The 25,692-nt window shown below is 41.4% G+C and overlaps 1 protein-coding gene across 1 annotated transcript in view; it reads left to right on the plus strand.

Moving 5' to 3' along the window:
- The window catches only part of ADGRG4 (adhesion G protein-coupled receptor G4), a 130,654-nt gene that overhangs the window by 41,425 nt on the left and 63,537 nt on the right, over positions 1 to 25,692 (plus strand). The window contains exons 6-9 of the mRNA XM_040323753.1: positions 1,473 to 1,535; positions 6,343 to 6,867; positions 10,942 to 11,325; positions 24,177 to 24,560. Of these exons, the coding sequence (XP_040179687.1) occupies positions 1,473 to 1,535; positions 6,343 to 6,867; positions 10,942 to 11,325; positions 24,177 to 24,560 (1,356 nt within the window). The remainder of the gene's footprint in view (positions 1 to 1,472; positions 1,536 to 6,342; positions 6,868 to 10,941; positions 11,326 to 24,176; positions 24,561 to 25,692) is intronic.

Raw genomic sequence — 25,692 nt, forward strand, 5'->3', positions numbered from 1 at the left:
TGCTCAGAGAACTTCTGTGGAGGTAGGTGTCATTGATCGATGAGCGCTGATAGGAGGTTCTAATGGGCACTGATAGGGTGGCATGGAAGGGCACTGATAGGCAGCATTGATGGTCACTGATAGGTGTAATTCATGTACACTGATTGGTGGAATTAATTGGCACTGGTAGGCAGCACTGAAGTGCAGCACTGATAGGCTGCATTAAAGATGATGTCTGCGGAAAAAAAAAAATATTAAAAGTCAGCAGCTACAAATTCTGCAGCTGCTGACTTTTAATATCGGCACACTTACCTGTCCTGGAGTCCAGCGCCGTCCGCAGCAGAGGACGAGCGATCGCTCGTCACTCTGCTGCCCCACCGCCACCCTCGGTGAGGGAACCAGGAAGTGAAGCGCTCCGACTTCACTGCCCGGTACCCTATGGCGCATGCGCGAGTTGCGCTGCGCCTGCTGATTGGCTCCCACTGTGCTCTGGGAGCCGAGTGTTCCCAAAGCACAATGGGAGGGGGGACAGGGGTGACGTCCTGCCCGCAGTCTGCCCGCAGACTGTGGCCAGAAGTGGGTGCAAATACCTGTCTTTAGACAGGTATCTGCACCCCCCTCCCCCCTGAAAGGTGTCAAATGTGACATCGGTGGGGGGGAGGGTTCCAATCAGCTGGAGTTCCACTTTAGGGTGGAGCTCCGCTTTAATGAGCACTGATAGGTGGCACTGATGGGCACAATTGATAGGCACTGCTAGGCAGAATTAATGGGCACTGATAGGCGGCACTGAAATACAGTACTGATAGGTGGCACTGATAGGTTGATCAGTATAAACAATTTACTAACTCTTGCTAGTTAACGGCTCTCTTTTCCCCACACAGACACAGCATGGGAGGAAAGGGTTGCTGATAACCAGCAAGTCTATTTACATGTGATCAGCTGATCACATGGTAAAGGGCTGCTGTGATTGCGCTGGATGCATGTTCCAGGGGGCATGCAGGAAACAGGGTTCTGGGAGGAAGTCCATGGACGCCCTCCCTAAATTATAAGCCTGGGGGTCGGATGGAAGGGTGGTACTACTTGCACCGGGGCCCTAAAGGTTCTAGTTAAGCCTCTGCCTGGTATTCTCAGTAATTGGTTTGGTAAACACTGCTTTGTCTAAACATGTCTGAACCAGAGTGTCAGAAGGGTTGAGGAGCTTGCAAAGTCAGGGCAGCAACAGGAGACAGGCATTATCTAGTGTCTCCTATGGAGGTAGCGTTACAAAAATAACATCTATTGGATTCCTATTACCAGAGGCGTAACTAGAACCTTCAGGGCCCCAGTGCAAGAAATCATGACGGGCCCTCCCGACCCCCGACGGGGACCCTTCCCACTGATCCCGGGGCCCTTTACTCCCATCAGGAGACCCTTTATTACACTCCTTGCAGCGCACTTGTAGTGCAAAGTGGATTTGCCTTTCATAAATAACCCCCCATGTATTTCATTTTCAGCTTCAGCCAAAGTAACAGATATACCATCCTCCACCAAAGCAACAACTTTTGAAACAACAACCAGTAAGTATAACCTACCATTCCCTAAATTATTTCTTTATTGCTCAAGTTACTTTGTTATTTTAGCTACCTTTTTGTTCCCAGTATCAACCCTCAGAGAGATGAAAAATGGAAACAATGGGGGTTATTTACCAAAGGCAAATCCACTTTGCACTACAAGTGCACGGCAAGTACACTTGGAAGTGCAGTCGCTGTAGATCTGAGGGGGGACATGCAAGGAAAATCAAAAACAAAATTTCTGCTTCTACATGGTTGGATGATGAAATCAGCGGAGATTCCCCTCATTTCAGATCTTTCCCACAGATTTACAGCGACTGCACTTCTAAGTGCACCTTTTTGTAGTGCAGAGTGGATTTGCCTTTAGTAAATCAACCCAGAAGACTTCATAGACACTAGGTGGAAGGTGCATGATCCAGCACTGTAGTTGCTCCAAAGCTTAGTAAATGAGGTAAGGCTTCGCTTTGCAAACAATACCCAATCACGTGCAAGGAAAATAAAAAAAAACTGTATTTTTGCTTGCACATAATTGGATGATGGAATCTAGCAGACCTTCTGCTCATTTGCTAAGCTCTGGGCCAACTGAACTTGCAAAGTGCACAATGTATCTGCCTTTAGTAAATCAACCCCTTAGTGTGCATGAGGCCTAACTGATACCGTTACATGGAAAAATGCACCCCTGTATCCCTCTGGATGTGAATTTCTCAGTATCAAATTTCCGATTCTTCAGTAGAATGGTAGGAGTGTCTAAAAGGTAGAATTATACACTAAAATATATTCACAGGACCAATCTCATATATACTATAGCTCCCAACTGTCCCTGATTTCGAGGGACTGTCCCTGATTTGGAACAAAGTCCCTCTTTCCCCCTCATTTTTCCCTCATGTTGGTCTGATCTATATAGTTGTATATAAAATGCACTTTTTATCTTTCAAAAAGTGTTTCCCAGTGCTAAACCTTTCATCCAATTTCTAAATTGCTGCATTTGTACATTTTAAAAGCCAATAAAAAGGAATAGTAGTGGTAAAACAGGCACTTGTGGATTTAATTAACCTTTGTTTGGAGTTAATTCTCCTTTAAGGGTGTGTGACAGGGGGCGTGTCTCATGCCTCCATACGTTTGTTAGTAGGTGTCCCTCATTCTTATCTCAAAATGTTGGTAGGCAGGACAGCCATCACAAATTTTGGGGCCCCTTACACAGCTTTAGACAGGGCCCCCCTGGAGCAGAGAACCGGGGGGGGGGGCTCCTCTCTCCTGCCGCGAGATGATAAGCGGGATGGGGGGGAGGGATGGGGTTGGTTCTGACGAACAATACAAAGTCAACTCATGTCTTCTTTTCTCTCTCCTGCCGTGAGTTGCTAAAGTCAAACGAAAAAAAAAAAGGGGGGGTCAGACAAAAAAATTAGGGGGGTCACCGGGCCCCTGGGGACCATCAGTCCCCTTACAGGTGTAATGCCTGTACCCCCCTGATGGCAGCCCTGTTGGGAGGTATGTACCGTATTTATCGCGGTATAACGCGCTCCCGCGTATACCGCGCACCCCTAATGTTGCCCCCGATATTCCTGTAAAAAAAGTTTTATATGATTTTATTACTTACAGTTTTGGTGTCTTCCCAGCGTCCATCGTCCGGTCCGGCGTCCGTCTGCGGCCTCGATGGTGTCCTCCTGGCTTCTCCAGCGCGCGCCTCACGTCGAGTCCCCGCTTCCCGCACTCAGTTCGAACGCCTCCGCCGACATATACCGAGTGCAGTACACTCGGGTACATTCGGCAAGGCTCGGCTTAGCTCGCGCTCACGCTCTGTGACGTTTATGCGTGAGCACGAGCGAAGCCGAGCCTGGCCGAATGTACCCGAGTGTACTGCACTCGGTATATGTCGCGCAGGATTTCAAACTGAGCGCGGGAAGCGGCTATCGGCGTATATCGCACACCCACGATTTTCCCCTTATTTTAAGGGGAAAATAGTGCGCGATATACGCCGATAAATACGGTATTTTCAGTTAATGTTAACATTAATATGGCATATATACAATAGATGAGATGTATACACTATATGAGATTGTACTTTGGTCCTGTATATATATTTTAATGTAAAATTCTATTTTTTAGACACCCCTACCACTCTCCTGAAGAATAAGTAGTTTGTGACTGTTAAATGTATTGGGTGTCTTCCACATTCTCCACCTGCTGTGTACAATCAGTATAAATACAGGTATATTTTTAAACACAAAACTCAGTATTAGTTGCAGGTGTAAAAATGGAAACCGCCATCTCAGGGTGCTATGTTTTAGCATATATTTTTGTTAACGTTTATATACAGTGGGTGAAATAAGTACTGAACATGTCAACGTTTTTCTAGGTAAATATATATTATATATACTGTATATAAAGGTGCTATTGACATGAAATTTTCACCACATATTGGTAACAACCCATGCAATCCATACACAGGATTGCATGGAACCTGTGAATAAATAAATAGAACCTGCTTCACTTGGTTTCTGCTATAAAATTTAGCAAATTATTTCTTAGTAAATTTAGGCCAAAATGTATTCTGCTACATTTCTTTGGTAATAAAAAAACAGCAAATACTGGAGAACTTTGGCTGCCTGCTCCGGTGACACAGTGATCAAAGTGCATTGCTGCACATGAGCAGTGTGAAGAGGAAGCTGTTTTGAAATGGCCTTTGACCCTCTGTCCAGCCATTGCACACGATGTAATTTCTTCCTTTATGAAATTTTGTTTCCACCAGTAATGGAAAAAATGCACTTGGCTTCAGTCATGACTTTTTAAGGCTGATGCCACGTACATGCGGTCGTTTTTTGTGATGAAAAAAAACAACAATTTTGAAAACGTCATTTAAAATGACCGTGTGTGGGGAAAACGTTGTTTTATGTCTTCTGAAAAACGACAAAAAAAAAATTCGAACATGCTTGAATTTTTTGTGTCATTTAAAATGATAGTGTGTGGGCAAAACGACGTTTAAAACAACGTTTTTAAACCCGCTCATGCTCAGAAGCAAGTTATGAAGCGAGCTTGAATGGAACAGAGTGCCGTCGTACGTGCTGAACGTAACCGCGCTTTGCTAGAGCATTTTGAAAAAACGATGGTGTGTATGCTACGTCATTTTTTAAAATGAAGTTTCAAAAACGTTGTTTTTTTTCCATCACAAAAAACGACCGTCTGTACGCGGCATCACAGCCCTAATCAACACCAGCATGCTTCTTCATTTCCAAAAAATATGGCAAAAAATAAGCCTTGTGGTGTTCATTTTTTAAATAAACTGATAATTTTAGGGTGTGTGTGATGTCCTGGCATTTTTTTTTTATATGACTTAAAAATGTTTAGTCCTTTGTGATTCATATAGTAATAAAATCACAGTGGTCATTAAATACTGCCAAAAAAGCTCTATCTGTTAAAAACAATGTATATAAAATGAATTTTGGTACAGTGTTGCATGACTGTGGACTTGTCAAACTATCATTGCAGTAAAAACTGGCTTTGCAAAGAAAGGGGTGTAAAATGCTGGTATTGAGGTGGTGAAAGTGTGTATTAACTCCAACTGAGTTTGTTATACTCAGAATACGTACCCAATTTATTTTGTCCATATGTGGTGGAAATAAAGCTGTACCTTTGCTGCTGTATTGCTTTCCTTGTTATTTCTTATCAATTGAAAAAATAAATAAAGTTGGTATCAAACTAATTCTTTGACTGTATATCTTATAAACTCTAACTTTATCACTAATGCCTTCTTCACATGGGTGGCTGGGGGCAGTAACAACAGATTTCAGACATTTGTAGCAACCAATTAAATCCTAGATTACTGAAGACATGTCAGCTAAAAGAAGATTTCTGATCGGTTGTTGTCAATTCCTGCATTTTACTTATCATTGTGCCTCTTTGCATTTCTTTATTGGATAAAGTACATAAAATAGCAGTATTAAAGGGGTTGTAAAGGATAATTTTTTTTTTTTAAATAACAAACATGTTATACTTAGTTACCTCCACAGTGCAGCTCGTTTTGCACAGAGTGGCTTCGAATCTGGTCTTCTGGGGTCCCTCAGTGGCTGTCTCGGCTCCTCCCCGCAAGAAACAACCCCCTTCATGGGAGCTCTCTACCATAGGGTTTAGTTCTTGCGGGCGCTCCCCCATGGTACAGCCGGTGGCCATAGATGCTCACTGTATCACTAGGCGCTGGGGCGAGCGCAGCAGGTGAACGGGCTCAGGTAAGTAAAACGGGGGGCTGGGGGGGGGGCGTAACTGTCAGATGTTTTTTCACCTTAATGCATAGGATGCATTAAGGTGAAAAAACATGAACCTTTACAACCCCTTTAATGAGGATCTTGATATTAGAGAGAGCCTTAACAGAATCTTGTGGACAATCAGAGCTTTTTTTTCTCAGACAATAGGTGCAGGAACCCAACCACGACCCCGGTCATATTTCACAAACAGTAGGAGGGTCTTAAAGGGTGCAGAGTTCAGTGGGTTACACACAGAGTGCAGAGCTGTCACTTGTAAACACAAAAACCAGACTTCTGTGTTTACAAGTGATTGTGGTGAGCAGGCACCAAAGGGTCTGAGCCAGAGGTGGTGGAACCGAGTTCCCCCAAGTTCCCCCTGAAAAAAAGCCCTGTGGACAATGATTAACATCATAAAATTGTCATTCCACATTTGTCAATCATACCAATATTAAGGAGATGTTTGAATGTAAATGTAAATGAATGTAAATGAGGGTTTACAGTAGGGCGTAGATGTTATCATCATATGTTATGATGGAAATGAAAACTTTTCTTATAAAATATACTGTATTTTTCAGCTTTACCACCATCCACTAGCACAACACCACTAGACCCTAACTTGTCATCCACTGAGACCTTGAATGCTGCCACGACAAGTACGTCTAAATTAACACCTGCACCTGAACTTGACTCCACAACAGTAACAAAGATGGGAACAACTTCCATATCAGTGAAGCCACCAGAATCTCAGGCTACAGATCAGCCTGGACTGTCAGACAACTCTACACAATCCTCTACAGCAGAGTCCTTCTCTGAAAATAATCCAGTAGTGAATTCAAGTATCATCTTACCAACCAGGAGCAATGTTTCTACAACTGCAAACATATCTTCATCCCATCCCATTCATCCCTCAGCAACAACACCACCCACTGTGACAACCTCATCATGGGTAAAACATACAACTGCACAGCAATTGACAACTTCAAGTACACTTGCAACTATACCTCCATATGTGACAACAAGTTCAGGGTCATTACAAGTCACTACTACTGACTCCAGTGGGAGATCATCTGCCGCCAAACCATCTCCTCCTTCAATTACAGGTAAGAGCAGGGTGTAAAGCAGGGGCCTCCAAATGTTCTAAAAAAAGGGCCTGTTTACTGTCATTCAAACTTTAGGGGGGCCAGACTGTGGCCATTGGGAGTAGAGAATGTCCTGGTGTCAGTGGGAGTAAACTGTGCCATATTTTCCTAGGGGAGGAATAGTTCCCCATCTTTGGTGGCAATGGGAGAAATGGTGCCCCTTCCTTGGTATCAGTGGGGGGGGGGGGATAGTGTTCCAAAGATGCTCCTCTATATCTTGCCAGTCTCCTCGAACAGTTAGTTTACACCAGGGATGCCCAACCTTTTGAAGTGCAAGGGCCACTCAAGTGACTTGGTAACCAGTCGCGGGCCACAATGAGTGGAACAGGCGGATGACAGATCTGTGTCCGCTCTGCATTTTGAGAGCAGACACGGACACAGCCCACTCTACTCTATGGGTCCTTCGATTCGGTCCACCCAGGCGGAAGGGGATGGATCCCGTTCTGTTTTTCTTTTTGTAGTGGATTGGAGGTAGGCGGTGCACCTGTGGATCAGTTTGAAAGCAGCCCAGTAACCACTCAGGAACAGATATGCCCATATTTGGTATCACTCCACCTGTGACAGGAGCCGGTGTTGTACAGGAAGCATCGGCTTATGCGGCTCTGCTCCACAGTCACTTGCTTTCTCTACCACCAGCTTCATTCACAACACTGATGCTCTGGGATGACGGATCGGTGATCTGGGCTTGCCAACCAGCCATCCCAGTGCAGGAGTTTCGTGGGTCACATCAGAGGGCTCTGCGGGCCACATGTGGCCCTCGGACCACTGGTTGGGCACCCATGGTTTACACAAAACAAAACCAGCAATAGTGTAATATGCTCACACCAATAATTAATTATGTTTATTTGTGCTTACATTAATTAGTGCTCAAATTGGTGCAAAACCGACTCTCCCTTGCTCCTTCTCGTCAATGTAATCCTTCCCCAATGCACAAAATACCTTACCAGACATGCCCCCTAAGATAGCTGGTATTGCAGGCAAGTGTGAAGAAGTTCATTTGAGCACTAATTAATGTGAGCACAAAATATTATTAACACATAATTAATTATTGGTGTGAGCATATTTTAGCATTTTTGTTTTTGTTTTGTATAAAATAATTGTTTGAGGAGGCTGGCAAGATTTAGCACACCACTGTGTTTTGTGGGTTGACACATTTGAGCATATTTTGAGAGAATATTTTGCACGTGATTTGGGGTGCTACTTTATTTTTTTATTTTTGGGTAGGTGTTAGGATGTATGCAGAAAACAACTAGAAAAGACATGGAGACAGTTTGGGGAAGAAACACTCTATTGGACCCATTAATTTGTATATGGGTTAATAAATCTGGCAAGAGCCTGGGATATTGAACATACACAGACCTGTTGACTATATATGCGTTAGCAATGTTGATGTGCAACAATGTGTGATGTGGTAACCCATATCAACCAATCAGATTCCAGTATCTGCTACTGAATGTTTCATATTCATTACTGCCCATTACAGTTCCTCTTTAAACATGCAGTTGAGGCCTGTACTCCATGAATGGACAGTGTGTTTATGCATCCAGAGCCACCAAGTGCTGCATGCAGGCAGTCTATATACACTATATTACCAAAAGTATTGGGATGGCCGCTTTTACACACACACATGAACTTTAATGGCATCCCAGTCCAAGTCCATAGGGTTCAATATTTAGTTGGCCCACCCTTTGCAGCTATAACAGTTTAAACGCTTCTGGGAAGACGGTCCACAAGGTTTAGAAGAGTGTGAGGTCAGGTACTGATGTGGGTGAGAAGGCCTGGCTCACAGTCTCCGCTTTAATTCAGTCCAAAAGTGTTTTATTAGGTTGAGGTCAGGACTCTGTGCAGGCCAGTCAAGTTTCTCCACCCCAAACTCGCTCATTCACGCCTTTATGGACCTTGCTTTGTGCACTGGTCCAAATCAGTTGGTGTAGGGGGGTTTATGGTGTAGGATTGGGTTTCATGTGTTGGGCTTGGCCTCTTAGTTCCAGTGAAGGGAACTCTTAAGGCACCAGCATACCAAGACATTTTGGACAATTTCTGCTCCCAGTCCCAACATTGTGGGAACAGTTTGGGGAATGGGCCCTTCCTGTTCCAACATGACTGCACACCAGTGCACAAAACAAGGTCCATAAAGACATGAATGAGTGAGTTTAGGGTGGAGGAACTTAACTGGCCTGCACAGAGTCCTGACCTCAACCTGATAGAACACCTTTGGAAAGAATTAAAGCGGAGACTGCAAGTCAGGCCCTCTTGTCCACATCAGTGCCTGACCTCACAAATGCGCTTCTGGAGGAATGGTCCAACATTCACATAGACCCTAAACCTTGTGGACAGCCTTCCTAGAAGAGTTTAAGCTATTATAGCTGCAAAGGGTGGACCAACTTAATTTTTAACCCTACGGACTAAGACTGGGATGCCATTAAAATTCATGTACGTGTAAAGGCAGGCGTCCCAATACTTTTGGTAAAATAGTCTAAGTCCATGGGGATGCAGCAGCTGTATGAACACAGACGCTCATTCTAATTTGACAGGTGTGCAAGTGAGCTGCTCTGAGGGCAGATAGGACGTCTTTACGCGCATGCTTAGCTGCATCCACCGGATTCCAATGGCAAGAATCAGTGAATTCTTGCCGTTGGAATCACACATGCATGTGAATAGCAGCAGCCACTCAATAAATGGCAGGCTGACAGTGACCACTGCTGTTTTCATGTAGCCACACACCACGGGACTACTATGGGGGTTAAGGACATATGTCTGAGACTGGACGCAATTCTCAGAGATAACCCTTGTTACATTTTTAAAGCACATAGTGGCCGGGCTGGTATTTAATTTGTGAAATTTATGGATAGTCCAAATGATAGTAATAGTTTAAACCTTTTGAAATCTTGAATGTGTTCTTTAGCACTGTCTGTATTTTAGTAAGCTCACATAGACCATTAAAGTGTATCTTAAAGGCAAAGTTTTTCATTTAGTTTTGGACATAGCAGGGAAGGGTAAGAATCTCTGTTAGGTTTTGAGTCCCCATCAAAGAAAGTAATTTCTCTGTTTTTGGGACCATTGGCATTTTTATAGTGATCAGTGCTATAAAAATGCATTGGACTACTATAAAAATGCCACTGGCAGGGAAGGGGTTAACACTGGGGGGCGGGGAAGGGGTTAAGTATGTTCCCTGGGTGTGTACTAACTGTAGAGGGGGGTGTACTAACATGGGGAAATTCTCCCCCTGACAGGACCGGGAGCTGTGTGTTTACACACAAAGCTCCCGGTCCTCGCTCTGTAACAGGCGATCGTGGGTGGCCGGCGGGGAACACACCCGCCAGGCACAAGCGTCGAGATCAGGGACGAGAGGGGGGCGCGTGCCCCTAGTGGCCGATTTGCAAGGTGATGTAGAGCTACGTGCTTTCGCACAGGGGAGCCGACCTGCCGCCGTCGGCAAGTAGTTAATATTACCTTGTGTATGTCAAGTATAAAAGGTAGGTAGCTATGAGATAATGATCAACCAATCTGACTGATTTCAGTTTGATTTAGCAAATGTTCTACATTTTTGTCAACACTATTGAAACATTATAGAACATTATAGAAATAATAGAATTCAATGGGGTTGGGGAACCTTGTCTGATCACTAATATTTACCCTGAGATAATCTGGCAAACAGTGTCTATATGAACCTCTGTCCTCCCCTGCTTCATGGCAAATTCTTGTTCTGGCTTGGTGACTCAGCATCAAACCCATCATATTGGCATGATAGGCAGGCAACTAGCATTTCCAGAAGACGATTTCAGCAGTGGCAACCTCCGTGATTCCCTCAGTAGGGTTTCCTACAAGCTCCATTTAGCTGTGTGCATTAATGATACTACCATTTGTTGGCCTTTAATGATTGTTGTTTGGAAACTACACAGAGCAAGATAGAATTCCTCTTTAATATATTCCACAAGGATAGGTCAGTGGAGAAATGATATTATTCTCATGCTGTATATCATGGGCAATTATATTTAAAAACAAATTAAAAATGATTGTGAAATGTATTTTCAGATACCCAGGTTGGAATTACAAAGATTACTGAAACTTCCTCCACTGACAGTACGACATCTAAGAGCACAAGATCACCAGCTGGCATCCCAACCTCCACAAAGACCCCAGCATCTAGCACTTCAAGTGATTTTAAAAGAACAACACAAGGAGTTATTAGTGTATCTACTACAGCCGCTTCTACTCAAACGCCTTCTTCATCACAGCCTAGTAGCAGTACTCTGGAAGTCAACACCTCACCATTATTTTTCCCCATTACAGCGAACATCTCATTTTCTACTTTATCACCTGCTCTTTCTGGAATGACAGAATCTTTAGTATCAGAGTCAGGATTCACAAGCACTGCAACTTCAGAATACAGCAGGAAACCCGGGCAAGCAACAACAGGTATGGTGGTAATTTAACATTTTCCCCACCACTACTATACACTTTTGTATTTTTTACCTTGCTCAAAACCACACAATTCTACTTAAAATATATTTAGAATAATTGTTAAGATTCATTAAAGATACTTTGGTCCCAGTCTTTACACAAGGCAACTGCCCTTGGTGCCTTCCTTTAGTTGAGCCAAATACCTAACCTACGAATCTGACTTACTAAATTTGATAAATGTTTATTATACATTACAATACAGATATTATTAAACAAATATAAAATTAGTTAAATGTACCACACTAGTAGTGCTAGCATATATTAACCACTTCCTTACTGGGCACGTATACCCCTTTCCTGACCAGGTGAAATTTCAGCTTCTGGCATTGCGTCGGCTTAACTGACAATTGCGCGGTCGTGCGACATGGCTCCCAAACAAAATTGGCATCCTTTTTCGCCCACAAATAGTGCTTTCTTTTGGTGGTATTTGATCATCTCTGCGGTTTTTATTTTTTGCGCTATAAACAAAAAAAAGAGCGACAATTTTGAAAAAAAGTCAATATTTTTTACTTGTTACTATAATAAATATCCCATTTTAAAAAAAAAAAAAAACATTTTTTTTCTCAGTTTAGGCCGATACGTATTCTTCTACATATTTTTGGTAAAAAAAAAAAAATCGCAATAAGAGACTGGTTTGCGCAAAAGTTATAGCGCTTACAAAATAGGGGACAGAATTATTATTAATTTTTATTAATAATTTTTTTTTACTAGAAATGGCGGCGATCTGCGATTTTTATTGGGACTGCGACGTTATGGCGGAGACATTGGACACTTTTGACACATTATTGGCGCCATTCACATTTATACTGCGATCAGTGCTATAAAAATGCACCGATTACTGTATAAATGTGACTGGCAGTGAAGGTGTTAACACTAGGGGGTGAGGAAGGGGTTAAATGTATTCCCTGGGTGTGTTCTAACTGTGGGGGAAGGGGGGTGTGACCGATGCTGTGTCCCTATGTACAAGGGACACAGATCGGTCTCCTCTCTCTCCTGACAGGACATGGATCTACGAATAAGAAAATTCGGAAATACGAAATTTCAAAATTTCGAAAATGGAAAAAAAATTAAATTTTCAAATTTTTCTATTTTCGAATTTTCAAAATTCGAAATTCAAAAATTGAAAAATTAGAAATTCGAAAATTGAAAAATTCGAAATTTGAAACATTTTTTTATTTTCGAACTTCGATTTTTTCAATTTTCGAATTTCGAATTTTTCAATTTTTGAAATTTCGATTTTCGAATTTTTCAATTTTCGAAATTTCAATTTTTCAATTTTCGAATTTTTCAATTATCAAATTTTTTAATTTTCGAATTTTCGAAATTTCGTATTTTCGAAGTTTCGTATTTAGAATTTTTCAGTTTTCAAATTTTTCAATTTTCGCATTTTTCAGTTTTCAAATTTTTGATTTTCGAGTTTTTCAATTTTCGAAATACGAAATTTCGGAAATACGAAAATATTCGGAAATACGAAAATTCGGAAATACGAAATTTCAAAATTTCAAAAATGGAAAAATACGAAAATTCGGAAAATGAAAAATTCGAAATTTGATTTTTTTTTTAATTTTCGATTTTTTTCAATTTTCGAATTTCGAATTTCTAATTTCATTTTTCGAAATCCGGAAATACGAAAATTCGAAAATTGAAAAATTCTAAAATTGAAAAATTCCAAATTTCGAAATTTCCAAAAAATTCGAACTTGGAAAGGTGAAAAATTCTAAAATTCTAAAATTGAAAAATTCTAAAATTCGAATTTTTCCATTTTGGAATTATTAAATTTTCGAAATTTCGATTTTCGAATTTTTCAATTTTCGAAATTTCAAATTTCGATTTTTTCAATTTTCGAAATTTCTATTTTCGAATTTTTCAATTTTCGAGATTTCGATTTTCAAATTTTTCAATTTTCGAAATTTAGATTTTTGATTTTTTTCAATTTTTGAATTTCGAATTTTTCAATTTTTCCATTTTAGAAATTTAGAAATTTCGTATTTCCGAATATTTTCGTATTTCCGAATATTTTCGTATTTCCGAATATTTTCGTATTTCGAAATTTCGAAAATTGAAAAATTCGAAATTCAAAAATGAAAAAAGTAGAAAAGAGATGCGGCGGGAAAAAAAAATATTTAAAAAAAAAATTGACAGCGACGCGGGAAAGACAGGTATACTTTTACATGGTGTACTAACTTTACACTTTGTAAAAGCAGCCCTATCTTTGCGACGGCAAACTAACACTTCACGAAGGGAAAAACCTTCGTGGATCTCCGTAAGTGCTAATTTGCATTTTGAAATTTCGTATTTCCGAATATTTTCGTATTTCCGAATATATTTTTGTATTTCGAAATTTCGAAAATTGAAAAATTCGAAATTCAAAAATGAAAAAATTCGAAAACTGAAAAATTCGAAAATTAAAAATACGAAATTTCGAAAATACGAAATTTCGAAAATACGAAATTTCGAAAATACGAAATTTCGAAATTTCGAAAATTCAAAAATTGAAAAATTCGAAATTCGAAAATTCAAAAATTCGAAATGTCAAAAATTAGAAATTTCGAAAATTGAAAAATTCGAAATTCGAAACTTCGAAAATTCGTAAATTTCCGAATTTCCGGTTTTTTTTTTTTTCGTTTCAACCTATTTTTTCGTTTCATTCGTTTTTTCAGTTTTTTGCTTTTTCGGAAATCCGTAAAAATTTCCCGAATTTACGAAAAAGCAAAAAAACGAATGAAACAAAAACGGAAAAAAAGAATTTTTCGAATTTCCCGAATTTACGAAAAAATAAAAAAAACGAAAATAACATAAACCAAAAAAACGAATTTTTTGGCAGTGCACATGTCTAGTCTAATCTAGCTTGTGTGTGCATGTATAGATCATTTTTGATAACTGTATTTACTTATATCTATACATCCATATAATATGTTTTTGATTACTTCATACATCTCTGCTCTTTTATTTTCATCTTTTACAATGATATTACCATCTATATATACGTACACACAAATTCACGTGTGTATATATATGTGCATATATATAAAATATTTTTACTGTAGCTTCATCTTCATATGACCACACTTTTTTGCACATTTGTATGTTTACTTCATTATATTATATATATTTACTCCATTCACATATTGTCTATTTACAGATGTATACTATCACACCACTATTTTTAGTATACTTCATGTATAGCCATGCGCATCTTATCTATACAACTACTCTAAAACTAATAAAATAAAAAAATATAAATCAAAATATATACATAGGATTTTCACATTAAGAATCCCATTAGATGGGTTACAGGTTCAGGATTCTGTGCAGGCAGAGAGGTTTACTGGACATTCATGTTACATACTAGATTACTGGCGGGGTTGAATTTCGAATGAGATGTTTCCCATTATGAGGATTTATCCCTTTTGTCTACCCCTCCTTGTCATTTTCCCGCCTCCCTCTTTGCCTGCACAGTATCCTGACACATGCATATGTATATATATATATATATAGTCATCCTTTTATATATATATATCTCCTGTTTGACAGGTTTGATGTGATGTCTGTTTATTGTGCATGTCATCTTTATTCATATGATGCCTGAACAGTATCCTGACATATACCAAAGCATTTTTTATTTATTTATTTTTCACATTTATCTTTACTTTTCATTTCAGTTTATAGTATACACTTAGCAGGACTCACCTTACTTTTCACTTATTTATTTTACACGGTGTACACATTTATTTCACATTTGTGTTATATAGCACACTAATGTTTGAATTACTTATGATACACATACACAACCTTTGTCCATTTCCAGCTGTATAATCAATGTTTTCTCATTTCAGTGTACAGCACGCCTTGCACATGTACGAGAGTTTTCATTATTTTCTCTTTATTAACTTTGGGCCAGATCCACAAACAGCGGGCGCAACGTAACTTTTTCTATTTAGGTTACACCGCCGTTAATTGCCCAAGTTAGTGCCCGATCCACAAAGCACTTACCTGGAAATTTGCGGCGGTGTATCCTAAATCAGTCCGGCGCAAGGAGGGCCAATTCAAATGGGGCGAGTCCCATTTAAATTAGGCACGCTCCCGCGCCGGACGTACTGCGCATGCTCCCGACGTGCTTTGCGTTACGTTACGTTGCGCAGAGTTTTGTGAATCGCGACGGGTAGAAAAGAGATGCGGCGGGAAAAAAAAATATTTAAAAAAAAATTTGACAGCGACGCGGGAAAGACAGGTATACTTTTACATGGTGTACTAACTTTACACTTTGTAAAAGCAGCCCTATCTTTGCGACGGCAAACTAACACTTCACGAAGGGAAAAACCTTCGTGGATCTCCGTAAGTGCTAATTTGCATACCCGATGCTGGTTTACGACGAGAAATGCCCCCAGCGGCGGCCGCGGTACTGCATCCTAAGATCCGACAGTGTAAAACAATTACACATGTCGGATCTTAGGGATATCTATGCATAACTGATTCTATGAATCAGCCGCATAGATAGAAACAGGGATACGACGGCGTATCAGCAGATACGCCTGCGTATCCCTTTTGTGGATCTGGCCCTTTATGTCCTCGTGCTGCAACACACATCACACATTTCTTCACTGGCACATGGGGCCCATACACATTCACAATCATGTAACTATAGGTGGTTTTGTCTTTTTGTTTTGTTGTTTTTACATCTGTGTAACATTTACCATCTATACGTTTTTTGTAGAGATATATTTTTTATATAATCCTTGTATGTACATGAAGGTATACACACTTTCTCTCTTTCATTAGAAGGTTTTTTCACATAACACTCCCATCCACTTATTGGTTTGTCAACTACTTAGACAATTAGACACCATCTGTTTTCTTGGGTCTTCAGTCATATGGTCTCATTAGGTTGTTTATATATTTGATATCATTTGTTGTATTTTTTAGCTATGACTAAGCACTATTTTCTTTTTTTTAACTTCAATACTTTTTTTTTTATTGTTTCCATACAAGTACAAAGAAAAATTTACAAATCCGTTTTTTCTTTTCTTTTTCTCCATTCTTAGTGCATTTTATGTGCATACAGAAGATTAATTGCAAACATTAAAAGTGTCCATTCATCCTATTCCCCCCCCCCCCCGTCCCCTCCCTCCCTCCCTCCCTCCTATCTTACTTTAAAGTGCTTACACGTTTTGGATTCTATTCTTTTCCTTAGATTATTACCCATCTTCCCTTAATTTAAAGTGAGCGACCTATTTTACGTAACCACTGTTCCCATATTGCTTTAAATTTTTTAAGGTTACCCCTTCTGATCCATGTTCCCCTTTCCTTCCCAATTGTGCTATTTATTACATTAAACCATTCCTCTACTGTGGGTGGATTTTGTGCTTGCCATTTTAGTGCTATTAGTTTCCTCGCCTGGAACAGGCATCTTATGACTGCTTCTAATGTGTCCCTCTGCCCCATTCTCTCCTCAATACATCCTAATAGGCAGACCCTAGCTTCAAGCTCCAGAGTAATACCGAAAGTTGCATTTATAGTGTCCAGAATTCCAACCCAATACCTATGCAACTTTGGGCATTTCCACATCATGTGGATGAGGTCCCCTGTATCTTGACATCTGGGACATTTATCATCCTGCTTCCATCCAAATCCATATAGTTTCTTTGGGGTATAATAGACCCTATGTAGGAGAAATAGATGGGAGACCCGTTGTGACGGGGCTAATGAGACCCTTATCCCTAGTTCCAGTATCCTGTCCCATTGGTCGTTCGTTAAAGGTCCAATATCCTCCTCCCATCTCTGTTTGTTCCTGCTCAACTTCTCTTTTCCTATTAACTGATCACTGATCTGTTCATATAATTCTGAGATAAGACCTTTCAGAACCCCCGTCTTGATTAGTCTTTGGAGATGCGTGAGCTTTTGCCAGCTTACCGGCTGTAATTTAAATTGGGCTTGTAGTGCGTGTCTAACCTGTAAATAAGTAAAAAACATGGAGTTTGGAATGCTAAATTCACTACTGAGCTCCGAAAAGAGTTTTAATGTGCAGCCTGTATACAATTGTGCCACTCTGGTTATCCCCCGTTTCTCCCACTCTTTTAGTTTCCCCATAGCCAAAATTTCTTTTAAATTATTGTTATCCCATAGTGGGGAATATTCTGTTAATCCTTTATAACCCAAAGCTAATTTTACTGCTTGCCATATTCTCACCACCAGTTTTACTGTTGGATTTTTCACCGAGAAGGAGTTGGCTTCTAAGGTCTCTATTACTGATCTATGGGGAGATCCTCTTAGTATAATTTTCCCGCTTGCGTTTCCTCCCCCCTCTATACTGCACCCCCCCAAATGCTGTAACTGTGCCGCCAAAAAATAACTATAAGGATGTGGAACCGCCAACCCTCCTCTGTTTGTTGGTAATTGCAACGTTCGGAGACTGATCCTTGCTTTACCCTTCTTCCAAATTAGGGTCCTAAAGAGGGTCTCTATCTTTTTAAACCATCGGTTGTCAATCCATACTGGGGAGTTGTGGAGTACATAGAGCAATTGTGGCATCCATATCATTTTGATTAAATTACTGCGGCCGGCCACCGATAGTGGCAAATGTCCCCATATATCCGCTTTACGTTTGAATTTGCCCAGAAGTGGCACTAGGTTATTATTTATAAATTGTTCTGGGTTACGTGTTACCACAATGCCTAGATACTCCATCTTCTCCCCAATTTTTAATTGAGGGATTCCTATTCCAATTCCATCCCTATTACTTGCCGGGTCCACTAACAAGAGTGTTGACTTTTCCCAGTTTATCACTAGGCCCGAGAATCGTCCGAACGCTTCTACTGTTTGAACTGCAGTTTTGAGGGAGGTTGTAGAGTTGCCTAGAAAAAGAAGGATATTGTCCGCATAAAGTGCGACTTTTTCCTCCTCTGCTCCTCTCTGAAACCCCTGTATTTCCTGTCTTGCTCTAATAGCAATCGCCAAAGGCTCAATTGCCAGGGCGAAGAGGAGGGGGGACAATGGACATCCCTGTCTCGTTCCCCTTTCCAGTTCAAACGACTGTGAAACTTCATTATTTATTTTTATTTTGGCCCTTGGGAGATTATACAATAGCTTTATCCATTTAATAAAAGATGGGCCAAACCCGAACTTCTCCAGAGCATGCCAGAGATAGTCCCACTCCAGACTATCAAAGGCCTTGGTGGCATCTAATGATAGAATAGATCTATCTCCCACATTCTCCGTTGGAGTCTGTAAGTTTAGGTACAGCCTTCTTATGTTTATACTTGTGGACCGATTTGGAATAAATCCAGATTGGTCTGGGTGTATTAATTTCTGAATGAATTTATTTATTCTTGTTGCCAATACCTTAGACAATATTTTAACATCTGAACAGAGCAAAGATATAGGTCTATAAGATGATGTATCTAGTTGATCCTTCCCTTCCTTCTGGAGCACTATAATAATTGCTTCCATCATTGAGGGGGGTAGCCTTCCTCCTTCTATCGCCCAGTTCAACGTTTTTAGTAGTTCCGGGAGCAGCACCTCACCATATTGCTTATAAATCTCCGCTGGCAGGCCATCTGGCCCTGGGGACTTTTGATTGGAGAGTCCTTTGACTGCCTGTTGTAGTTCCATTAATGTGATTGGGGATTCCATAGCATTTCTGTCTTCCTCTGATAGAGCTGGGGTTTCTATTCCTTTAAAGAATTCTTCCATCTGCCCTTTAGCTTCCCCCTGTTTTGATCTATATAAATCTTTGTAATAAGCTGCAAACGTATCCACTATTACAGATGTTTCAGATGATATACCACCTCCTACCATCCTAACTGCTGGAACATTAGAGGGTGCCATATTAGTTTTCGCTAAGAGGGCCAGAGTATGGCCCACACTTTCCCCCTCCGAAAAAGCGCTCTGTTCCTGAAATAGACGCTTATTTTCAACTTTCTTATTAACCACTAACTTATATTCCTGTTGCTTCTCCAACCATAGTTGTTGTTTAGACGATGTTGGATTTTCCACATATTGCTTTTCAGCCTCTAGGACCTCTTCCCTGATTTTCTCCTCCCATTCCCTTGAGTTTCTCTTGATCTTAGCTACCTGCTGGATCAGTATGCCCCTGAGGAATGCCTTTAGGGCGTCCCACACCACTCCCTCTGGCGCCGTCCCTGTGTTAAAGTCCAGGAATTCCCTTAATTTGATGTTATTTCTTCTGGCTTCCCCATCACTTCTAGCCAGAAGGGACTTATTTTCCAATTGCTTAGGGGACATTTTTTCCCTGTACTCAGTGACAGCACCAGAGGGGAGTGATCAGAAACCCCTCTTGGGTAGTATGATATTTTACTAACTACTTGTAAACATGCACCATTTCCCAGGGCCATATCTATTCTTGATAATGTAGAATATGTGCTTGAAAAACAGGAATACTGCCGCAGGTCTGGGTGTTTCACCCTCCAGATGTCCCACCACCCAACCTCTTTCAGAAATTGATTTAGATGCCCCTCTCCTTCCCCTAGGCTCCGCGCCCCCGGTGGAAATCTATCCATCGTTCTATTTAGCACGTTATTCAGGTCTCCAACCACTAATACCGGGATATTTACTTTGTTTACCACAAATTCCATCAATTTATATAAAACCTCCATCTTGAAGGGAGGGGGTATATAAATATTGGCCAATACATATGGTACGTTTTCTATCAAACAGTGCAAAAAAATATAGCGGCCCAATTCATCTATTTTTGCCTCCATGCATACAAATGATACGCCAGTTTTTACCACTATGCTCACTCCTCTAGAATAGGAAGTGTGGACAGAGTGGTACTGGCTTTGATATTTTCTTTTATTAACCAATTTTAACTTTGTTTCTTTAGTCAAATGGGTCTCTTGAATACAAATCACCTCCACCCCATACCACTCCAGGGTAGTGAAAACTGCTGCTTTTTTCACTGGGTCCCCCATCCCCCGGACATTCCAGGAGCCTATATTTATCATTTTAGGTCTCATACCCAACCAAAGATATCAATCTAAAGCAGACCCTTAACATCAGAAGGCAAAAAAAATTGTATACCCTTTTTAAAACTACCCAGGAAGAGAAAAAAAAGAAAAAAGCATTTAAGTGTATATTCAAATGTGCTAAATAAGTAAAACGTGATGCTTGTGCAATGATGTAATTTAATTTAACCCCCCCTCCCACCTCCCCCCCTCCTCCCCTCCCACCTTGCCTATCTAGGCCTACCCTTGGGGCTATACATGTGACCTCTCCCTTCCATCCTTCCCTTACATTACCATCCATATCTATCGTGATCCCGTGCGAATCCTTCCCCTGCCCTCGCCCCCCCCAAAAAAAAAAGGGGGGACGGGGAGAAGGGGGGGGGAGTGGTGGGTTTTCTAATTTAGTGTGCACACGTGCTAACGTGTATATATAAATATATGCTGCTTTACTTCCCTTCCCCTCTACCCCCCTACCCCATTTTATATCTATAAATGTGAAATTTCCCCCCCCCCCTTCCTTTTCTTCTCCCTTTCCTTCTCTTTTTAATATATGTTTAAAGTGGGTTAGTCTTTCTGTTTATTCTCTTCCTAGGTTTTTCAAGAGACAGTTCCCAGTTATTCCCCATAAAATCAAAAAACAAAACAACGGAAAAAAAAAAAAAAGGGGAAAAAAAACAAAAAAACAAAACAAACCCCCACACCCCCCACCTTCCCATTATATAACCCTTATTCCATTTTATCCAGTCAATCAGCTCATAGATTGTTCCTGTACTTTGTTCTGTTCCAGCCACTGTGCTGCTTTTCCTGGAGCATCAAAAAACTGGGGGCCTTCTGCTGTCATTATTCTTAGACGTGCTGGGTATAATAGTGCATATTTCATTTTGTACTTTAATAGGTTACGTTTGATAGGTGTAAACTCCGCCCTACGTTTACTGAGTTCTGGAGAAAAATCTGGAAATAATGATATCCTTGAGCCATTATGAAAAATGTCCCCTTTCTCTCTTGCTTTTTGCAGCACTGCTGCCTTATCAGTAAAATTGAGAAATTTCAGGAATATGGGCCGAGGATGTCCATCCTTGAAATGCGCTCTGTACGGAGTTCTATGGGCCCTTTCTATCGCAAAGAGCGGTGAAAAGGCATCTTCCCCAAAAATGTCTCCGAACCATTTTTCAAAAAACTTTATGGGGTCAGTACCCTCACTGTGTTCCGGGAGGCCCACCACCCGAATATTATTTCTGCGTAGCCTGTTTTCAATTTCATCAAGTTTAGAGGCCTGCCATCCATTTTGTTCCTTTAATTCTTGCATCTGTTGTTTTAAAATATACACCTCATCCTCTACTTGACTCACTCTCTCTTCTACTGATGTTATCCTCTGTACAGTCTTTTGTAGTTCCTGGCCCATTATCCCTAATTCTTCCTTTATTTCTTGTATCTGGTTGGTCAAATTATTCAGTGACCCCCTGCATGCATTTACGGCGCTTAATATCTCCTTCAGTGTTGGCTCTTCCTCCCGCCTGGGGTCATCTGCTATATTTGCTAAGGGAACTTCTACCAGAGTTTTTGCCGATGCCATTACGCCCCCCCCTTGGGGCTCCACCACAGGGTTTTTTTTACTTTGGGAGCTGATGAACCTTGTCCGCCACTTTTCCTGTCCGTTGCTGCCCCTGTTTGATTTTTAACCTGTGTTTGTGAGTGCTGTGCCGCTTTTCCAGGTGATTTTACTAAGGTATGTGTAAACTGTTCCAGTTTAGCTGCTGCTACCGCTGCTGCTGCCGCCTGCGCGGCCTTCTCTTTATCTTTCGCCGCTCTTGTTATTTGGGGGCACCCACTCTCCTGGTTAGATTGTCCTTTTTTTATAGCTGCTGCCATTGTGACCTATCCAGAGAGAGGTAGGGGTCTTTTAGGTCCTGGAGTGTTTATTTTAGTCCTGGATGCACAACGGTTCAATGAACCTCTCAAAACCTGTGTACCCCCCTGCTTTCACTGCTGTGTTTCACTGGCCCAGATCCTCATATACTCTCCATGTCTCCATGTCTCACTCATGGACAAGCAGTGAAAAATTGGTAAGTATATAGCCATAAAGAAATCTGAACTTTAACTGCCTTTATGGACTGCAACTAACAGACATGCGAAATATTCAGTCCAGTAAATGTATCAGCAACAGCTATTTTTTCCCCCCTCCATCAGGGGAGCTCAAAGCACCCGATCAGCGCAGCGGAACAACCATAAAGAGGAGAGGTATGGAGAAAAAATACATATAGCTGCACGCCAACACTTTCTTACTCCACCCTTCAGTCACACTATGTTGCGCCGTACAGCGCAAAAGCACTGCTTCAATCCATAAGGGGGAAAAAAATCCCTACCCCTGTGCAGCGGGGGGGAAGGCTGGAGCAAGACAGTTGGAGTTCACCTGATCTTATCAACAGAGGCTGCGAGCCAATATCGTTAATTAAACAACTCTCTCTCTCCAACTTCCTTAGGCTTTGAGAGGAGGGGACAAAGTGCAGTGTGCAATGTACAAAGTTCAAAGTTCAAACTATTGTGCAGATTCTTGTTTATATCTTTGCCCTTTTGTTTCAATTAATTGCCCCAGTCATTCAAAAGACTGATTATTTACATATAGTTCCATTCATGTGGCATACCAGCTATTACTCACTCCGCTCCTTCAGTTTTCATTTCCTTCAGACTTCCCCGTCCGCTGCGACTGATATGGTGTCCACCATTATGTAAAGGCAGGCTTGGAGTCCTTCCTCTTCGTGCTCCACATTGCACGGTATCAGGCCTCCCCGTTCTGACACAGCGGGCATGCTGGGAGCAGTGAACAAGCCGATTCCTCGTCCCCCCCCTCCGCAGTGAGAGGGCGAAAGGCGACGAGATAGAGCCTCCAGACAGCACACCGAGGGTTCTCCGGGGTTCGCTGGAGCGGTCACGTGTCCCCACGTCAGCTGACCGTCATCCACCAATCCCTCGTTCCTGCATACGATTCTGCAGGCACGGTGGGGGGATCCAGCACAGCCTCCATACAGCCTCCACAGGACAGACAAGCACACCAGAAGATCGCAGACTTGTTCACTCCCTCCGTCTCCAGAGAAGACGAACCCGGCAACAGGTAGCAACAGGTAGCAGGGATCGGCAGGTTTAGCAGCTATTCATCCGACAGCGATGTGGGCAAAGGGTTTAGGCTGCATAGTTGGGACAGGCAGGCCACAGGAAACACACGGCTCTCACCACTTCTCACATTCTCCTCTCACGCCGCACACCTCCACACCTACGTCCGGTCACGCCCCATCCACTAAGCACTATTTTTAGTGCGAAACGCGTCAGAGGTTGGGTTTTATTTTACTTTTCTGTGACTTGTAGTGCTGTCCTTCTTTTAATAAAGGCTAAAATTTGTTCAGAGTGCGGCTGTCCAGAGACAATTTTTGTTGCTGCATCACTAATATTTACCCTGAGATAATCTGGCAAAGTGTGTCTATATGAACCTCTGTCCTTCCCTGCTTCATGGCAAATTCTTGTTCTGGCTTGGTGACTCAGCATCAAACCCATCATATTGGCATGATAGGAAGCCAACTAGCATTTCCAGAAGACGAGTTCAGAAGTGGCAACCTCCATGATTCCCTCAGTAGGGTTTCCTACAAGCTTCATCTAGCTGTGTGCATTAATGATACTACAATTTGGTGGCCTTTAATGATTGTTGTTTGAAAACTACACAGAGCAAGATAGAATTCCTCTTTAATATATTCCACAAGGATAGGTCAGTGGAGAAATGATATTATTCTCATGCTGTATATCATGGGCAATTATATTTAAAAACAAATTAAAAATGATTGTGAAATGTATTTTCAGACACACAAGTTGGAATTACAAAGATTACTGAAACTTCCTCCACTGACAGTACGACATCTAAGAGCACAAGATCACCAGCTGGCATCCCAACCTCCACAAAGACCCCAGCATCTAGCACTTCAAGTGATTTTAAAAGAACAACACAAGGAGTTATTAGTGTATCTACTACAGCCGCTTCTACTCAAACGCCTTCTTCATCACAGCCTAGTAGCAGTACTCTGGAAGTCAACACCTCACCATTATTTTTCCCCATTACAGCGAACATCTCATTTTCTACTTCATCGCCTGCTCTTTCTGGAATGACAGAATCTTTAGTATCAGAGTCAGGATTCACAAGCACTGCAACTTCAGAATACAGCAGGAAACCCGGGCAAGCAACAACAGGTATGGTGGTAATTTAACATTTTCCCCACCACTACTATACACTTTTGTATTTTTTACCTTGCTCAAGACGACACAATTCTACTTAAAATATATTTAGATTATTTGTTAAGATTCATTAACCGCTTGTCCACCGGAGGACGTCATATGACGTCCTCGACTTTGTGCGGTGATATCTGAATGATGGGTGCAGCTACAGGCATCATTCAGATATCGCCATCTTCAGCTGCCAATTCTGTGCACGATAAGAATGATCAAAAAGGCGGTTCCGCCGCTTGATCAATCTTATAGGCAGCGAGAGGGGACGTCCCCCCTCCCACCGCCATCCGGTGCTTCTCCGGCTCTCCCGTGCCATCAGGGGCCCGGAAAGCATAGAGATGACTGGTGACCATATGGTCACCGGTCATCTCCATGACCGTCGGAAGGCCCAGGCACGACGTTATGACGTCACGCCCGGTACCCGGAAGTATACAAAGCTGCAATCGCGGCTGTCGGCAAATGATCGTGATTTTTTTTCCACCGATTTCATGCTTGTAAGCCTGGAGGAGAGATGTGGGGTCTTATTGACCCCACATCTCTCCATAAAGAGGACCTGTCACACTGATTCCTATTACAAGGGATGTTTACATTCCTTGTAATAGGAATAAAAGTGATAAAAAAAAAAAAATACGTACAAAAAGTGTAAAAATAAAAAAAATTAAGTAAAATTTAAATAATATTATTTTTTTTTTCCAAAACACCCATGTCCCCGTTATCTCGCGCGCAGAAGCGAACACGCATGCAAGTCCCGCCCACATATGTAAACACCGTTCAAACCCCACATGTGAGGTATCGTCGCGTGCATTAGAGCATGTGCAACAATTCTAGCACTAGACCTCCTCTGAAACTCGAAAATAGTAACCTGTAAAAAATGTTAAAACGTCACCTATGGAGATTTTTAAGTACCGAAGTTTGGCGCCATTCCATGAGTGTGCGCAATTTTAAAGCGCAACATGTTAGGTATCTATTTACTCGACGTAACATCATCTTTCACATTATACAAAAAAATTGGGCTACCTTTACTGTTTTGTTATTTTTTAGCTCTTGAAACCGTTTTTTTCCCAAAAAAAGGCGCTTGAGAAATTATTGCGCAAAT

The sequence above is a fragment of the Rana temporaria genome, chromosome 9 (genome assembly GCF_905171775.1).
Source record: "Rana temporaria chromosome 9, aRanTem1.1, whole genome shotgun sequence".
Lineage (NCBI taxonomy): Eukaryota > Metazoa > Chordata > Amphibia > Anura > Ranidae > Rana > Rana temporaria.